At 33.3% G+C, this 19538-nt stretch overlaps 1 protein-coding gene across 3 annotated transcripts in view; it reads left to right on the top strand.

The window, feature by feature from the left end:
- Positions 1-3952: 3952 nt before the first annotated feature.
- LOC124543181 (serum response factor homolog) overlaps positions 3953-19538 on the top strand; it is a 247192-nt gene continuing 231606 nt past the window's right edge. For 2 of the 3 annotated variants that reach the window (XM_047121274.1, XM_047121266.1), the window contains exon 1: positions 3969-4500. In XM_047121274.1, the coding sequence (XP_046977230.1) occupies positions 4096-4500 (405 nt within the window). In that variant the 5' untranslated portion in view covers positions 3969-4095. Of the gene's footprint in view, positions 4501-19538 lie in introns of all 3 variants that reach the window. The other variant, XM_047121285.1, reaches the window with a different exon arrangement.

Raw genomic sequence — 19538 nt, 5'->3', positions numbered from 1 at the left:
GGTCACTAGTTACTGATATGCTGGAAGTGTTCTAATATTTATTTTCTGAAAAATATTTTAAAATGTAAGTTCCAATGATATAAGTGATTAAAAGTCTTGATTACTGAAAACCGGCCAAAAGACACTGGGCGGTTTTTTTTTATTGACCATAATGATGTTATATTAAAGTAGTTCAAATTGACTAGTAAAATAATTATAAAATAAAAAAAAAATCGACTCGTGATATCGAATAATAATGCGGGCCCTACACAGTGGCATATTGAATGGCATTGCGTCAACGCCATGGCTGGCACACGCCGCATTTGGCGCGGAATGCGTACCAGCTGCGACCGTTTAGAAAGTCTCAATACTGTGGCGGAAATCACTTTTTCGATTACATTTCGTATTAATATATATACTATTAGTTTATGGTAATATTCTTTTAGATGACTTTTGTGTAGTCACATAATCATCACGTTATCTTTGTCACCGAATTATTTGACGCAACAACTTTAAAGAGACATACAATTATCGTTAAACAAGTAACTGCTTTATTTCAATGAAATTAAATTAAACCAATTCAATACATCGACATTAAACATCGATTATTCTGATTAAAGCGTTTTATTGGAAAAATACAGATTGTTTGTAGACTCTTCCTCAAAGGGAGAGAAGGCCTTAGCCCAGTGCAGTGCCGTGGGAAATTTACAGGCCGTAGTAGTGTAGTTAGCAGAAGTGTGTAGTGTGTTATATTGGGTAACTTACCCTTCAAACCGTAAATACTTAATATCAATCCCTAAGCAACCAAAATCATGCACACTTTTAATTACAGTGCGTTCTTAAGAAGAAAAAATAGTATGGAAATGTTTAATAAGTTTTCGTTTTAACATATCATGTATTAAATTTTACCCCCATTACATACATTATCTTAGTAAAAATATACTCTGTTTTCAAAAATGCATTGATTTCAAACTAGTCGTCACCCATGGCCTCGCTTTCGTTGTCAGATATGAGGCAAGTTATAAAAATTAGTCCTTCCTTGGACGTCAAGGTTGCTTCAAAACAAATTTCATCAAAATCGATTCAGTGGTTTTGCTGTGAAAATGATAGAGTTTCTTTCGCATTTGTAATATTAATAGTATATGTCTCATGCAGGTAGGTCGTTTAGCAATTTGGAATGTTTATTGTCCGGAAAGCCTATGTTACTGAACTAAATAGTTTTATCAATTCAGTAATTAAATAATCAACAAACAATAGTAATATAAGTCATTTTTCCTTTAAAAAAAATGAAATTAACGTTTGTGACGTCAATAGTCTGAATTCAAAGTGAAATAAAATATTGATATTTTGCATCTTATGGTATAAGTTTTATGTAAATTGGTTTTTATTTAGGTGTTATAAAGCAATATATTATGTACACATTAAATACCATGTGCTTTTACTTTTTTATATATATATGTACTATCAAATATAATATATAATAGTTGATTTTATTGAAAGTATTGACAAGTTAAAACAAAAGATATAAGTAGGTAATACTTAATACAAATTACCAAACTTAGTTACTGTTTATATGAGCCTTTTATGTATTCAAGTGTACACTAATCAAAATACTCTACAATTTAATATACATTCTGTAGAACATTTGTTCCGATAGTATGTCTGAGTCAGATTCGAGATATCTGCTAAACTTTCCCGGTGCTGACGTAATTGTAAATGGTCGAATGTTTCGAAATTAAAGGATTAATCAATTATAAAATTAAAGGATATTTTATTAATTAATGACGGCTTCAATTTATTACTCAAATCGATTTAATTATTATTTACATTAAAAGGTAAGAAATAATCAAGATATCAATGTAACAATGTAACATTTTAAGAATTTCTAATATTCTCATTTTCCCCTCCAATTTATATTTAAACTTCTGCTAGGAGTGGTTACCACAATAATCAGGATCGAACGTGTGACTGTTTATATTACTAGGCCCCGTAAACCAATGCGCTATTGGCGCTCAATGCGTTGTCAATATATAAAAAGAAATCTTTAATTTTATACATGATTACTAAATTAATAAAACCCATCGTGTGACGAACACGCTAAAAGGCATTAAAAAAGTTGGAGAATTGAACAAATAAGGAGTTTAAAATTTCAAACTAAAGTATAGAGTCAGAGTATCCCGGTTTTAACTACCTACTCACTATGTCTAAAATTACTTTTGACAAAAATAACAGTTTATATATATTTCTGCGAAATTAGCGAAAACAGGCAGGTCCACGCTTTCCTTGTTCGGAGACACTCTACACAGATACAGATACATCCACAAATACAATATGATTACAGATGCTTACAGAAGTGAACCTAAATTGTGTCGGGCGTGTTTACTGTATTTAATGCCCAGGCCATATAGTCGGGGTCTTCAAAACATGAACCATGAACTAGGAAAAGGAAAAAAGTCTATGAAAGTAGATAATTGAATGATTACCCGATGTATTGTGTTTAGTTTTAAAATTGATTGAATCACGGATACACGGATAATATTGCTGACTCCTTCCAGTAGTCAATAATAAACCAACCAGTCCAAATTGTTGTGTTATTCAGAATGAGACATCTCCAAAATGTACATTGCACTAAAACTTTTTTTTTTGTTACATATTTTGTACTGTTACTACTGTTTCATTTAAATTATTTATATTATATTAAAAAAAATATTCCATATTTTTTGGTCAATCATCAGTTATGTAATTATTTTAAACATACACAATATAATATCAATAACACAATAAGTATTTATGAAAGTTGAGACGACACATATCTTGAGAACTTTTAAAAACAGTCAAAGTTGATACCTACTTACTTATAATAACTTAGAGAAAAAATATATATAAATACAGGTAGACACTAGTATAGTATTATTTATTAAAAATAATGAAAAACAAGTCAAAGAACTCAAATGTAATAAAGTCGTCTTAAAATGGAAAAATTACAAATTAAACGCCTCTGCGAGCGACGCGGATGGAAACTGACAGATTTTCGCTAACAACGCAATAAAATTGACAAATAAAATACAAATTTATATATTTTTTTCAACACCTACACCACTGATGACAAAAGGTGTTAATTCTTAACTGTTAATTTCAATTCAATTCATATTTTGTTCTTTATTGAGTTTTATAAGCTTAAGCATCAAGTGCTAGTTATAACCATCGCTTCATAATTATGCCTTTTGTATATTTCAAAATATTTGCAAAGGTACAAAGGTAAAATATGTGCAATATAAAATCAATATTATTTTTCAGGAAAATTCCAAAGCTCTATTCGAAGGTATTTGTTTTTGGTCATTAATATTCTATTCATACTTAAATGTTTATGCACAAATGCCGACGCAGACGTTTCCATTTAGAAGAAAACGTATTTAAGTGCTATGAAATGGTTATGCCTTCCTAGAGACATTGAACCTATTTTAAAAGCATATTGGACTGGAAAATCGGACACAAAAACTTAGCATTATATCTCTTTGACGGACCTGTAACATTAGTATCTATCTATAGGCATAATATGTCAACGCATAAGTATGTAATGCACAATGAGGAACGTGACAAAGTTTTTAATTATTAGACGTGAAAATCGCCAGCTGCGAGTAGGAGGGATTTCAGTGGCCCCCATTTGACCGCCATTGCCATATTTGGCACGGCTCGAGTCTAAATATGGCTCGCGGCCAGCCCACCGCTCCGCCGCCGCGTTCGCAGCGCTCGCTTCCGACTCTATTATTTCTATTTACGAAATAAACTCAAAATAAAAGCTCTATTTTAAAACAGATTTCGGGCACTGAAACGTTCGCGGGTTCCCGGTTTCCTACGGATGTGTCGGGTTACGCCGCTCCCGATATCTCCATCCCTATCGAGAGGCGAGTTTACATTTCGCGTAAGAGCGAGACGGCTAGAGGTCGAGGTGCGCGGGACGGAACCACGCGAAGTCAGTCGCGGTCCGAGCGGCCGAGCCGTCAGTCCCGCCCTCGGTTCTATCGCGTTTTCGGTCAGTCTCCGTTCGGCGTTCGAACGGTGAGGTGTGTAAAGCGCGTGTGCGCACCGGTTACTGTGGCGTACTGCGAGGTTATAATGGACGCGCCCGGCGGAGCGCGGGAGCCCCGCTTCGGGTCGCCTTACGGTATGGGACTCCTGGGAGATGTGCCGGACATGTATGGAGCAGGCCGGCCACCGAGCTCCCTCGGCGGCGGTGGAGGCCTCCGGCCGGGCATGCAGGCCTGCCCGGTGCCTAGAGCTGGTGTGAAGCGCCCTTCAGACCAGTGCTACGACGAAAGACCGTCTCAAAGCCTCGGACTAGAACACTGTGCCATGCCCGACATTGCTGACGATGGCTATGCTTCCCTTCAGCCCAAGAAATCCCCACCGTCTAATGGCAAGAAGACCAAAGGTCGCGTGAAAATTAAAATGGAGTACATTGATAATAAGCTACGGCGATACACGACTTTCTCGAAGCGGAAGACAGGAATCATGAAGAAGGTGGGTCGCTGAGACTACTTTTGGCAATATTCCATAATGTTGGCCTATGAAGAGTACTGGTCACTATGAGCTGTGTGGAAGTGTAATATATTATCCTCTTAATCAGGCAGTGAAAGGGGATATAAAATTGTGTAAAATAACATAACAGTCTATAAAAAGTGTAACAAAACAATTCAAAATAAAGCGTTACCAAAAATTTAAGTCTAGGAAATAGCTTGCCTACAAATATTCAAAAATTTATTTTATTATATCTTAAAAATATTTAATAACAAGCTTTAAATAATTTATACAATCTTTTTGTACTATTTCAATTTAATATTTATATTAAATAATGTATGATGATGTTGATGTTATATTTACTATCATTCATTCAAAACGCTTCACTAGATTTTGAAATTAATCTTTTATAAATTGAAAGAGATTGACTTTATATAATAATAAGAAGTTAAAAGATATTAATTCATAAATAATAATAATCAACATACCAGAAAAACATTATTTTGCTTAAAAAAAGCAAAAACATAAGGAACTTGTATTAAATATTTTGAAGTGAACATGTGTCTTCTTGACAATGAATGGCTTTTAAGCTTATTAAGATAGAAAGAAAAAGGATATAAGATAATAAATATTGAATTTATTGTGGAAAAGCATCACAAATTGAGGTTTGTTATTTTGCAGAGGTTATGCTAAACTCTTCAAAGTCAACAGATGGAATATTGCTGAAAGTGTATCAAAATGCATGTTTTATCTATTTAAGAGCATATTTTCATTTCGGAGAAGGTGAAAATGTGTGTTTAAACCGATTTTTATGTGTTTTTGTGAGCATTTGTGAAGAAAGTTTTGACAGATGTCAGCTGATATACAACATTCAGTCGTAAGTATACAGTAATTGCTTTTTACAAGAGATCATTATTGCAACTGTAGTTTTGTTTTAAAAACACAATAAATAAGATTCTTTTATGTTATATTCTAAGTGATATTTTATGTTATTCATTTAATTTAAGTAGGTTAAGAATCATCTGTCACTTAGTTTAATGTATTTTCTACTAGATGGCGCCACTACACGCATTAGTAATAAAGTTATAGTAATAATAATAATCAATTTACTTAATAATGGATCTAAAATAGACATTTAGAATGGTATCAGTACTTCAATTATTATCACCGATAAAGATACGACATAAAATATATATGTATTCATAGACAAGCATAGGCCACCTCGTATGTTACAAAATCTATCAGTAGAAATTGTTACCTATTTATCTTTATGTAATTGATTATGGTTTATTTTTAAGCATAAATATATTTTAGTTCTAAATTAAAATGATCAATGTAACGCTATGTTTACGGTGGCACAAAGTTTTATCTGCCTACGGCTATTTTAATTAGCAAAACAACTCATTCGCGTAGGAAGATGTCTTTTACAAACAGGCTTTTTTCTAATCCAGAGAGGAATTTAAATAACTTTTCGCCTGCAACATTGTTACGTACAAATTATACATTTTTAAATTTAAAAAGTGATAGGGAATCATTTTTGAAAAGCTTTCGTTTACTTCTTTTATACTGGAAAAAAAACAAACTTTTTTTTTAAATAAATCATTGTACGAATTTGATGCAATAATCAACTTCAATATACGTATGTAGTCTGTTTCAATAATTAATAATTACGCGCCTCAATGAAAATGTTTATCAAAACTACGGATCTTAGTTGTTGCATGTATAAAAGTATAATAACTGCACTTTTATATATACCAAAATGAGTTTCAATACAGGGAAAATATTGTTGGTATGAAAATAAGAGCATTGGGACATCGATGCTATGTAGGGTTGTCAGTCAAATCTAAGTCGCAGGCACGGAGCATACTTTGATGCGCCGATAATAAGACATTAACATATATCTTGTGAATCTTAAATTACTAAAGGATTACGTGCATTACTTGGCTTATAGTACATCTGTACTATGGATCTAGATTTAGACAAAAAATAAAAAAGAAATATTTATTTTGTAAGTACGTAAAAAGAAAAGTATTCATATTATTTATGGCTGCACATATACAGGTCTTCGACAATCGACATTACGTTCTTAAAAATAGCAATTAAAAAAACATATTTTTTTACACCGCGTAATGCTTAATTTCAATCATTGGTTGTTTTATTTATATTAAATGTTTATTTTTTTGTGTAAAGGAACAACTCGCAATGTTTTCTCAGCGGGTGGAGACGTCACTTGTTAGCGAACAAGCGCCCGTATCCGCTTGTTATCGGGTTACTTTACATCTAATCGATAAGCACGATTGAAAACGGACTAAAACTCGGACTATCGTAGATCAAGTAACAAGTTTTGGAAATATATTCTAAAGGATACACGTCCCTGATAAAAATAAAAAGGTATATTCATTTATAAAAAAAGTCATTTCAATTTTGCAAATAGTTAGTGGTCTCTTATGTTATTACTGATGAAATATATCTATCTTTTATCTATTGTATGTTATATAATAAAATCAATTACAATACGTTTACGTTTAAAAAAAACATACCAAATCATTCGATTTATAATGGTAGTTTTAAAATATTTGTCTATGTCTTATTAAATAATATAACATCTATACAACATATATATACAGTGTAAACTCTATATAACGACACTGAAGGGACTGTGCATTTTATAGCGTTATAAAGAGTGGTCGTTAAATGAAGAGAAGAAAAATCAGAATTCGAAAAAAAAGTTTATTTTAGTCTATTGTTAGTAGTTATATACAAAAAATATATACATATATCTTATTTGAACGCTATTGCGTATTTTCTGTTATTTTTGTCTGACGCCTTTTGCTGCACCAGTAGTTTTGTTGTATATTTTTAATTTTTTTATTTATATCTGATATAAAGGAAGTAATTTTCCAATAATTTAGCTGCTTTCAGAACTTCTTTAACGATGGGTGGAGGCTCAAGCTCATCCGTCTCATCTTCTTCATCTCTTTATTCTTGAACCTCAGTTCAACTCATCAATCGTAGAATACATATGATAACATTGTAATCCATGACTCCTACTTATTAGGCATGGTCACAGTCTACACGAGCAAGCAATCCCAATTTGTAAACAAATTAATTATTTTCTTAGAAAGTTCCTAATGCGTGGTGCCGACATTCGAGTTTATTATAGAGGGCTAGAATAATAAAGCGACAAAAGAACGTACACAGATGCGCAGTTTTTTCTAATTTTAGCAACTTAAAAGGTACTTTTTATTTCTCAATTGTTGTCGTTATTGAGAGTGGGTGTGATGCTATGTAGAGTGTATCATTGTATGGAATACAAGCTAAACCAACTAAAACCAATTGATTTCGACGCTTTAGAGAGTTTGCCGTTAAATCGAGTGACGTTACATGGAGTTTACACTGTATATATATATACAACATCTGAAACTATCATGTCCATAAAGCAGTTATCAAAATGATACCCAATTTAGTAACAGAAAACAATGTTAAAGCAAACGCTTTTATTAAGTATCTTCGAATGTATAAATAAAAAAAAAAGTCGCGTTTATTAAGTCCGCATATCATTTTTATCATATTAATATTATCATTTTAAATACAAACTATTTCAATAATTCAATTCGCTATAATCAACAGTTACACGAACTAAATATTTCCACATTACTAAAAATGTATAATTTATAACGATCTTTAATGAAGATCTAGGATTCAAGTTCTTGTCTATCTGACAGGCCAATTGGAATATTTGAGAGTAATTACAAAGCGAAGTCGTCGAGGCGCCATGATCCGTTGTCGGTATTTGTCGGCGATCCATTGTAGATGGTCGTCGTGTAATCGCCGACATCGTAGCTCTAGGCTGGTTGTAGTTGCAACTTCCAACTGGATGAAACGTAAGCCTTGTACGCGGGTATCGCAATTTATAGCAGTATGTTACGTCGTTAGCGGGTTACATTTGAAAGATTGCTTCTGTTGCCAGGACTTTTTGTTCGATTCATGAGATTTCTGTTTGTTGTTTTTATAACGTTGCATGTACCTGTGGTATATTATAAATTATACATATGAGCACACCGATTGCATGTTAGATGAATCATGAGGAAAGATAAAATCAACTATCTATTTATATATAGTTATTTCTATTTTCGCCTTCTGTCTTTAAAATCATCCAAGTTTTCAACGTAATAATTCTCACTCGACAGGTATTAACTATTCAACTTTATTATAGGCATCGCTCCGATCAGAAACTTGCGGAGATAGTTCATTTTTAATTGACCGTCAAAGGGGCTCAGATCACGATCTGTAGACGCTAAAAACCGGTCACAGAGAGCTAAATGAGTCAACAATGTGGACAGAAATGAAACCCTTAGCCTATGATACTTTTCATCTTAAAGAGCTTCAGTCCGCTCCGAGAATAAATTATACAGTCCGATATAGGGGTCCCGATATTGTCCCTAAGGAGGACATTTTAATAAATTTAAAATAACGATTATCGTTGTCAGGCGGAGTCGTGATTTCGTTAGGTTCGTGGTTGGGTCTAAGGCCGGAATAAGTCGTCACGAGCGATTACTAAATTAATTAGGAACTAGCTCCGATGTAGATTGCGACTTAGATTATTTTCCCACACGGACCCGAGACGCTTAGATCATGAGATTTCCTAACTATTGTTATGTGGCACGCGAAAATTGAGATGCGTCTATTAGCTATTACCTAAATAATTAACTAGCGTCTAGAGCTATGCGATTTGATATCTAACTCTTCATTTAAAAGCACATCAAAAAATATTTATTTATCTTAACTTTTATAAATGTGATACGGTGAGAGAATATTTTAACTTAATAATTTGAAGTTATTCCGGTCTCTAAGCATTGGATGTGTATTTTAGAGATATATTTTTTATTATATTTCAAATTACAGTTAAACATAAATAATAAAATTTTAATGTAATGCATTATCTCATTTATAATAAAATGAGATATTTAGTTACTAATTTTATAGTAATATGGGACTACTTTTAAAAGTATCTAGTTCTTCCATTACAATCTCCTTCCATTTTCTGCAGGCCTAGTACTTTTGGGACCATATTTGGTTCTTCTGATCGATCAATCCCATCCATAAATTTTATTATACCTTCTGTTTGTTCACTATAAAAAAAGAAGGCGTTTATAGTTTCAGATTACATATGTAATAATAGATACATTTGTTGTTATTATTATTATCTTAACAGAATTATTTGTGTTATTAGAGAGGGAGATGAATCCTTTATTACTTAAAATCTTCAAACACTCGGCCCGCGCCTGCTTCCATTATTAATTAGCATTACAAAACGCGGGCCGTGAGATATGGGTCGCCGACTCGCTCGCGCTGCTTTGCAATTAGTGTACGCAATAAATAATTGTTTCATTTTGGCAAAACCTCTACTTTTCTATTTGATTACATTTATATTTACAGAAAAATAGATTTTGTTTAAATATATGAATGAGAGAGAGATAAAACAGACGTGTTGTATGTTACCACCGCTTCAAATAGAAGAGAATGTTCTAATTACTTTTATGGAAATTATTGTATGTTAGTTAACACCAAGATAGACCGCCTAAACAAGTCAGCTACTAGGAGTTCATGACTTGTTAAGAGTTAGAGAAATGATCACCAATATAAGTAGATCTCTAGCGAGACAACTGTTTCTCTTCGATATAGTGTATATTTGTTGCGCATCGGGGGGCAGGGAAGGTTAGATTGATTGGTCGGTGGAAAGGGAATGTCTGGCGAGTAGACCCGCCTCCCAGCGACACCTAACGTGAACGCCTCGTTGTTATGCGCGCCTAGTATCGTGTGCCTTTGCTGAGCCAACTGCGCTTTCAAGTAGTTTTGGGGCCCGTTAATCCGATTAACCGGCATTGAACAAATCATTAAAAAATCCTTCAACTTTCTTGAACTTTGCAGTATTTTTTTGCATTGTATTGAAGACAATCTGACAGTTCAATAGAACAAACAAATTATGTATATATGAAATTGACATAAAATATTTTATTTAAAAATCAATCTGTGTTCGAATTAACATCAATCTTGGTCGCAGGTTTCTTATAGACAGATGACAGGCAGTTAGAACTGATTAGCAAGAGGATGGACAGTTTGTCGACTAATCGGCGAATTTATCGGTCAGACACTAGTTCGTTAGTCGTCGGTGATATCAAAGTGTTCTCTGCGATCACGACTAAAATGTTCACGAGGTGGGATTTCGAGAAAATCGTTTGTAAATGTGCACGATTATGAAGGACCATTACCCGGATTTTGGGTAAATGTAACAGGCAATTGTATCGCTGATTGAATTCGTAATGCGACTAAGAAAGAAAACTTGTATGAAGTAAATTTAGGGGAAATAAAATAAGATTTAAATTGAGTGTAAAGTTTTCAGTAAATAGAGCATTAAAACTGCTTTAAAAACTTGGAACCAAAAGAATTTTGTAGCATAAAAATAATACAGTAAATAATTAGTGTACGAAAATTACCTTTGAAGTTTAAACTCTGCGAAGTATCCGAAAATTTTAATTAAAGACGATCTCCGTGTAATTACCCCGGAGGCGCGTACAGTCAGCCACATTGAACAAATACCTTTCTTCAAAAGTAAACCTTATTTATAATGATGTAAAGAAAAAAACATTATCATGTGCAAGGCTCGCCGTACTGAGCTATGCTTCTCGAAGCGCCTTACATAAGCGCCCATAATTTACCAAATGAGAACATAAAAAGTAGGTATTGTTTAAACTGTACGTATAAATTGATTTTTTGTTGATAATTTTATTTGATGTTTACTATAAAAAATATATTTATGACTCTTTGAGGTACAATAACATCCTTATTTAATTAAAGGTATTGTATTATCTTAATGTTTAACATGTTATCGAACTATAAGTTTATAACAGAGTGTGAACTTCCCCTCTACCTGTCTAAGGTTACAGCTAATAAAATTGAGCACAGATAAGATATATTTATATATATATTTACCTTTTTTCCAAGTGGCCGCTCAGTGCGATTGCATTACACTTGCAGATAGATCCAGTCATTATCGCTTGTAATGAGCACCTTGTGGACAAACAAAGTATACGTCCTTAATGCGCGAGCTTAGGCGTGCCGCGACAATTATATATTATACAATTTTGACATCTTACAAATTATGATCGTCAGTTTTAATTTAATTATCGCTTTAACATTGTACACATTTGAGGTACCATTATATGAAAGTTAGGTATCAATATCAAATTAGATATTAAAAAATGAAATAATGTAGATAAGCATATACAAATGTATAAGATCTTGCATTCTGTTTTATTTCGTATTTCAATTACTATATATATACGGCTTGCCTATTAGAGGAATAAGTAGGGGGGTTCTGTAGTTTATAATTTATTACAATAAATCAATTCAATCGGAAAGGAATATAATACTTTGTCAGCTTCTGATATGATATCATGATATCATATTATCGATATTAATTTGTAGCCACCTTTAGTGTGAAGTCGGCTAAAATCGCTTAAGCTTTTATATCGAATCGCGTATGTGTAAGTGAGGCGTAAATGTGACGCAGGAGCCGGTTTTCGAGTACGGGATCAATTCCGTGGGATTTTACGGCTACGTTCCAACGACGAATATCTGCTTTTATTCCCTTCTTTTTCGACAGTTGGTAGTAATCGGATACAATGATAAACGACATTCTGCCATGTCTAACGATCCTCCTTATTAAATCAGACTTGCTTTAATCAATACGGATCGAATGCTTTATTTGCATTAAAAAATCTTTAGATACTCGTGTGTGATTTTATATAATGTGATATTTTCTTTATATTAATGGATGACTGGAGGCGCACGCGATCGAGTACGGTCTATAATTCTTTTAAACCATACATTTCATGTTCAACCGAGAAATTTATACGCGTTATTGCGAAATAGTACTTAATTACTGTAATCCCTTAATGTATGGGATAAATTACGTTTAGCACGTAAGCTTTATGAGTCTAGTCTTGGACACCTGCATGTACTCGTTTGATAAAATTGGTACTTCGAGCTTAGTCAAAATAAAACTCCTTTGTCATAAAAATGTTAATTTGACTTTGAGTCTTGATAGTAGTTTTTATTTTGACTAATAATAAAAAAGTAATATGTATATTTTGATTTGTATATTTTATGTTGTAGCCTCAAAGAACCGACTGACAATGAAAAAAACGTCGTATATCCAATTTATTTTGAAATTACTACATTAGCTTTATGTTACAACCCATAAATTTGTTTTCCTTTTAAATCGTGTTAATTATTTACATTTTAAAATAATTTACCCGTTTAAAATTGTAATAAAGAAAACACGACCACGTACAGTTGTTATTCGGCAGGAGATGTTATCAGTTAAAGTCGTCACGAAAAACGCCAAAGAGGTTCGCCCATAGAGCCCCTCGATATCTGGCGTTCCGTCAAAATAACCGAACGTAGCCAGCGGGGCCCCATCCATAATGTATTGGCATCGCGAATATCATACATAAAACATTAACGAGTAAGTTTTTATTTGATTGCGGCATTGGACGAAGCGTCGCGTTTTTGTTTTTCGTCAATTAAAAAATCCACCAAACATCGAGATTTCAGTGGGAAAGCTCGAGTTTCGTCAGCATCGTTATGCAATTGAACCACCTAACCGTTTTTATCTTCATTGTTTCCCCGAACGGACGACGTTTTGATGTGAAACTGGAATTTGCCACGGACGTCGCGTGCTACAGGCGCTTCTTTCAAACATTCTAATCTTTTTTTCAGTCTTAATCGTTAAATTAGCTCCGTCGGTTTCAAGTTGTCAGATTATCATATTTCCAGTATGATATATTCCAAAAATATTATATGTGCTAAGTCTTTTGTAGTTTGAAGTTCGTTTCGTAGGCTTTATACGAATCAGTGTTGCGACGGTCGCCCACGCGAGCGGTCGTGTAGTTTTATGCCACAAAGTCATCACGTGCGCGCCCACGTGACGCCTACTGACGCATTGCGTTGCAAAAAAAAAACCGAATCTCTTTACATAATTCCCATTATAACCTTGAAATTTGATGCCTCTATTAAATTACTACTCGTGGGCACCTTAGAACGTTTCCTTCAGCTTCCTTTGTTCATTGTATTCGATGGCATTTAAGGTCTTTAAATTGTCGTGCATTTGAATTTAACCACGACAAGCTTGAAACATTTAAAGTTGCTAATGGAATCTTTTCAGAAATCACTCCTATCAAACCTTCATTATGTACCTAGGAAAAAAAAATCTAGAGCGACCTACTGACGCTTTATAACGACCATAAAACTGGTCGTAATTGTGCATAATAAACGTTGCGCTGCAAGCTTAGTAATGAACCATTTGGATAATCTCAATAATTCACGTGTCGCGTGTTAGTCGTTAATTAAGCTATTTGTCAGGTGCCAGGACAATTTACATTTCTCCCGGAGTCTCGAGGATTCGCCGTAGGTTGAGAGCATGGAAACGACGTATTATTATCCTTTTAGGGAGGGCGGCATCTCTTAGAGGCGCTTGGTTCCAACCGAACCTTTTATTGGAATCACTTGTTTATTTGCACAGACGTCTGAATTGTCCAGTAAATAAGATTAGCAAAATATCAGAGTTCTATTTGCATAATGTCTAAGTTCAAAACAATTTACCGAGAAATTAAATTGGAAGTTTTTCTAAATTATTATATTATTAAGCGAATGAGGTAAATTTTGCCTACAGCGTAATTATATGATACATTTTTGTTTCTTTTTAATTTAGTAACATACCGGCTTGTTGTTCATTTTTGTGAATAAGAATATAACTTAGGTTATAGTATAGTATAGGTTAGTTTCGATTTTTATAGTGTAGCTAACATCATCGAAGCATCATCGACATAAAATTTTGGATTGATAAGATGTAAATTAACATGTAGCCATGATCTCTTGTACATCTTGTCAGACAGAAGTATAAAAATGTCTTGGAAGCAACACAATTCATGAGAACTCGTTCTGGTCACCGACAGGCCATCAAGTTTGTTTAGTTCGCAGGTGAAATGTATTGACAACTGGTCTTCCTTGATGCATATCGGCGTGATAGTATCGTCGTCGCGGTGCTTCAGTCGGCTCCTGTTACCCTCAGACCCGTTGCATTGTGGAGATGACAGATAAGGCCTGTTTATTTAGCACTTAAATTTATTCAGAAATGAGAGGCCATTAAGAAAAAAAAGTGGCTGTTAGATAGGTTTGAGTTCATGATAGGAAACTGTGTGTTGTTGTGGGTTTCTCGCGTTTTGTAATATATTTTGATTCAATGTTTATTGAATTTATTAATAAATTTATTCATATTGCAATAATGGCTACACAGCTGGTGGCGATATTTTTAGTATTAACTAAGTAAGGTCGCGCTCGTAGATAATTGAACGTTTCTAACACTTCGTAATGTTTCTCAATGAACTTCATAAATCAAGGTCAAGTTAGCGCCTACAAAATGATAGTCTATACGGGCAACATTCGATAAATGGTAATAGGCGAGCAGGAAACTTATGGAAGTTGCTCGGCTGACACAATAAATTAAGGGCATAGCTGGACGGCCATTCATAAAGTAATCGCGCTTGTTTATGAATGAAACGGTAACTAGCCTATAAACGTGCAATTATCGGCACCATTGGTATCGATAGCAATTCGATATCATTAAATTTGCATGTGACAGTGCGTTTAATTTTATAACTATGCACTGAACACCTAGAAGGTATCGCTCTATTGAATCAAGTATTGCCTATTGTTCTATGGATTGGGCATTGTTAGTTCTCGGTCCTATTGTTGCGTATTAGATTGGGTTATTTAATTCTTGAAACATAAAAAGAGAAGGCTATATTTTGGCCCTTTTAACTTTGTTTGTTTAAATTTAAATTCCGATTATTTTATTTAGTTAATTATTGTAAAATTACAAAATTTTTGAAAGTAAATTATGACCGGTAATTTTTTTTTTTGGAAATTTTGCAGGTAACTGATTAAGTTATCGTATGTACCATTTAATTATATTTAGTTAAACCTTTCAAAAACTGCTGTTTTATCGTGTACCTTTCACAAAATACTTTTATATTAAATGCGCTAAAGTTGTTATTCTTGGACGCAATCCACTTGCTACCGGAGTTACGATAATGCTCTGGTTCCAGTGGTCGGTAATTATTATTTAAGTGTCGGTTAAATTAATCTGTCCAGTCGTTACTCAGTTTCTACTAAACTACTGGCTGCTACCTCGGTATATCTACTACTTTTTGGTTTTTCAATTATAATTATAACAGTATACGCTACAATAAACTCTAGATTACCTTATTATATTTCTTATTGCCTTTCATGACCACTCGCCAGATCGAAATTTGGTTGAATTTCGTTGTATGCAATTTACATATAGTACCGCTATTCAAGGAAAGATTCGCCGACTGGTTCATACTGAATTATTATCTTTTTTTTTCTGTAATCAAGTTTTCGGTCGCGTCTGATGAGCTCAAAACAAACAAGCTGAACAGGGCCGAGCTATTTTAACTTTGCAGTTTGTTTAAAACACATTGGACCTTAAGAATTTCTTGCAATGGGTTTTTGGATGTTCAATCCGTAAGTGTCGATCGTTTCGTGTATTAATCGTGATTAAGCATGTGGCTTCCGATCTTGTAGTGAGAGATAATGAAGCCTGACGAGTACTTTCACTTTTTGATCATTACGGGTATCTCGATTGATTTAATGGGAATCGGGGATTGGTGAACTCGTACAAGATTCCCTCCGAGATTCCTGACAGTTAACGAATTGCGAGAAATCTTGGTAAGAGAAGAGAATTTTGTGTTGCGAGTTATCCTCCAAACAGAAATGATCGCTCTTGCTTTACACATCATAATCGAATTCGAGTAGTAGTATATCTTGAACGTATTTTGGGTATAATTCAAGTGATCAAATGTGTGTCTACAGTTATAACATCATTGCATTCCGTGTAGGATGACGTAAGATTAGTTGAAATGGCAGACAAAGCACGTGGTATACACTTGGGCAGGCAGAAGGCTCGTTTAGACCATTTACGATTAATCCACTCGACAACTGCTCACAAATATGGCAACCTGGCCTTTCATAACCTGTTTTTGGGGTTTCCTCGGACCCTGATGCTATATATTGTATTTATACTACAGCACGTGCTTCATTAGTGTTTAAATTTGAATCCTTAACGTTAAAAGCTGTTCAATATGATCAATTGTTGATTTTATAGAATCATTTTGATTTACATTATTCATGACATGTTTGTTATGCGACGATATAGATTAATGTATAAAAACATATTCTATACCTGGGCATATGGCTGTCTAGTTGTGATTGACAAATATGCTAGTACAAGTATTTTTTTTAGTTAATATATATATAATGGTTTTTCATAATACCTTTCATCCCATTGGTAGCAAGAAGCAGGAAATTCATATGTGGAAATTGAAGGACTGCTTGACTGCTCGTTATTCTGTTATAAAAATCTAATAAATTAATTAAATAAATAAAATGATCAAGATATGACTTTCCAATCGCGTATCACATCATATTGAACATATAACATACAATATTAAATGTTTTCTTGTTGACAAAACCTTGTCTAGTTGCATGTTAGTTAATATTATTAATTTTACTCAGTCTAAGAAAAATAAAATTTTCGTGTATTTTAGCAGTCGATAGACACGATCTTATTCTTGGTCTCTTATACAACGCTAACCACTCCTATAATCCTATCCTCGTGTCTGCGTCTCATTATCATAGGAATTGCGGTTTGCAAAGCGACGATAATGGTTATCTCCCTGGGGCGCCAGTGAAAGTAGACATCAGTACTTTTACTGGACTTTTGTCCAAATATGTCAAGATGTTTGATTCGTGTCCGGTGAACTCCAAATTAAGGGTGCATGAAATGTTTAATTATGAGTTACTGAGTAATGTGGATAAACTTTCCTGACACTTGTCATTCTTCCATAAGAATGGAAACTGTATACGTAGATGTAACTTAAGATAAATAATAAAGATATTATTGTTATGTATTATGTAGTGTTGCGGTTTAAATTCTACTATTTGTGTCATCAGCAAAGTAATTGTTGTTAATAGCATCTTGATACGAATGTGTGGCGAGCAAGTGTCGATAATTATTCACAGTTGCCTCGTAAGTTAAACCCATGTTAAACGACTTCAATTTAACGCCGTAGGCGCACTTTGCATTCATTAGTCGTCGTGTATTTGTTTTAATGCGGATTTGCTTTTGGAACTACATGTACATTAGTTTTTCTACAAATTTTATTTCATTTAGCACTACATTTTGAGTTATCATTTAATTTGTTATATGATTTGCTAAACTATTCAAAAGTAGAAAAAATGTTTTAGGATCTAGATAAAAATGACCGTAATCACCATTGCAACATAATTATACAACTTTTGCAGAAGTTACTAGCCACTTAAATAAAAAAAATAAAATATTCTATGCTTTAAGTTATATTCATCAATTATGTTATAATTTTGACTCAATTTTGTTGTTGGCATCGTTTTCTAGATTATTTGGTTTGTCTTTGAATTACGTTTTTAACGTGTCATTTATACGAAGTAGTTCGATTGTTACAATAATCTGTTTGATTATATTGGAAAGAGAAAACCTCATTCGCTGGCCGGCGCTACTTGTTTCAGAAGTTGAGTTAAACAAGTGGCTTGCAATTAAGGACTGTTTACTGGGCATTAATTTTTGGCAATAAAAGACAAGCACCCTTGAAATATTCGGCACGCACGCGCTGTCGGATGCTCCGTGGGAAGCGCGGTCGCTTTGTACTCCATTGTAGTTGCAATTAGCAATTTTTTTCCTGGCCCATGTCACAAGTCGCACTTGTCGGAGAAATGTCGCATCTCTTAATGCGTTGTCCCAAATTGTTTTTATCATTTCTCTTTGAATCATAAGTTCCTCGGGCACTTATTTCTTCGAGCGCAAAAGTTTTTGCATCGAGAAGACAAATTATGTAATGATTATTATATTATTATAACGATTTGCGATGATCAAATTATATTTTTTAAAGCGATTCGTAAGTGGTTATTCACGCATGAATGATTTGACTGACATTTTTCATCGCCAACGTTTTAAATTTCTTTCTCCGTTTTATTATACATATTTGGAGGACGATATGCCTTTAAAATATTTAACCTTTAATGAATCACAGTTTTGTTTAAATAATTTGATCGTTAAAATAATATTTTAAAATTAAAAATAATTGTCGATACTTAACATATCTACCATACCATATCTATACTGGATTAAAATGAAATAATAAATGTTAAAAAGTCAACGAAGAATTTAATGCTTTCGACACTTATAAATTGACATAACTTAAAAATATATTGAACTGGCATTCAAAGTCACTCATTTAAATCAGGTTTAGGATATTTAACGCAACTATACAATAATAAATTCAGTCATTCATTTCAACTTTAATTAAAATACTATTGCAGAGAACAAAAGTAGGTCATTTTTAAAATGAGAGAAAATTAATATTTTTTTATTATCAATAAATATTTTTGTTATAGCAGGTATTTTATTAGATCCGATCATAATGACAATGAAGAATGTAATAATCTCCAAGCGACATTATATTCTAGATTACAGTTCCAGCGGCTAATTTAAATTAATATCATATTAGAGTATTAGATAAACAGCATAGTTGCTATTTGTGTTATCTTCTATATTAAATGACGGGGATGGAATAAGGAATTATATCCATAAGCTGCTTCATAGATAAAATTAACTATCAAAATTAATAGATATCTTGCGATTTTTTTTAATAAAATGGGCGAATTATAAGATCTTTGAAAGTTCAATCAATAATATTGTAAATGTTTCTTTATTTTGTTAAAATTGTACTGCGTTTTCTAGATTATTATCTAATGAACTTTAATGATACCTGTAGGTGCGTTCTCTGTCATTCCTTATTGTTTCGAGACCGTTTAATATTTTAAAACATATCATCAGATGTCTTTCCAGTTCTAACTAAGAT

This window comes from Vanessa cardui, chromosome 3 (assembly GCF_905220365.1).
Source record: "Vanessa cardui chromosome 3, ilVanCard2.1, whole genome shotgun sequence".
Classification (NCBI taxonomy): domain Eukaryota; kingdom Metazoa; phylum Arthropoda; class Insecta; order Lepidoptera; family Nymphalidae; genus Vanessa; species Vanessa cardui.
Note: the sequence above shows the minus strand (reverse complement) of the source record. Positions and strands in the feature narration are given on the sequence as shown.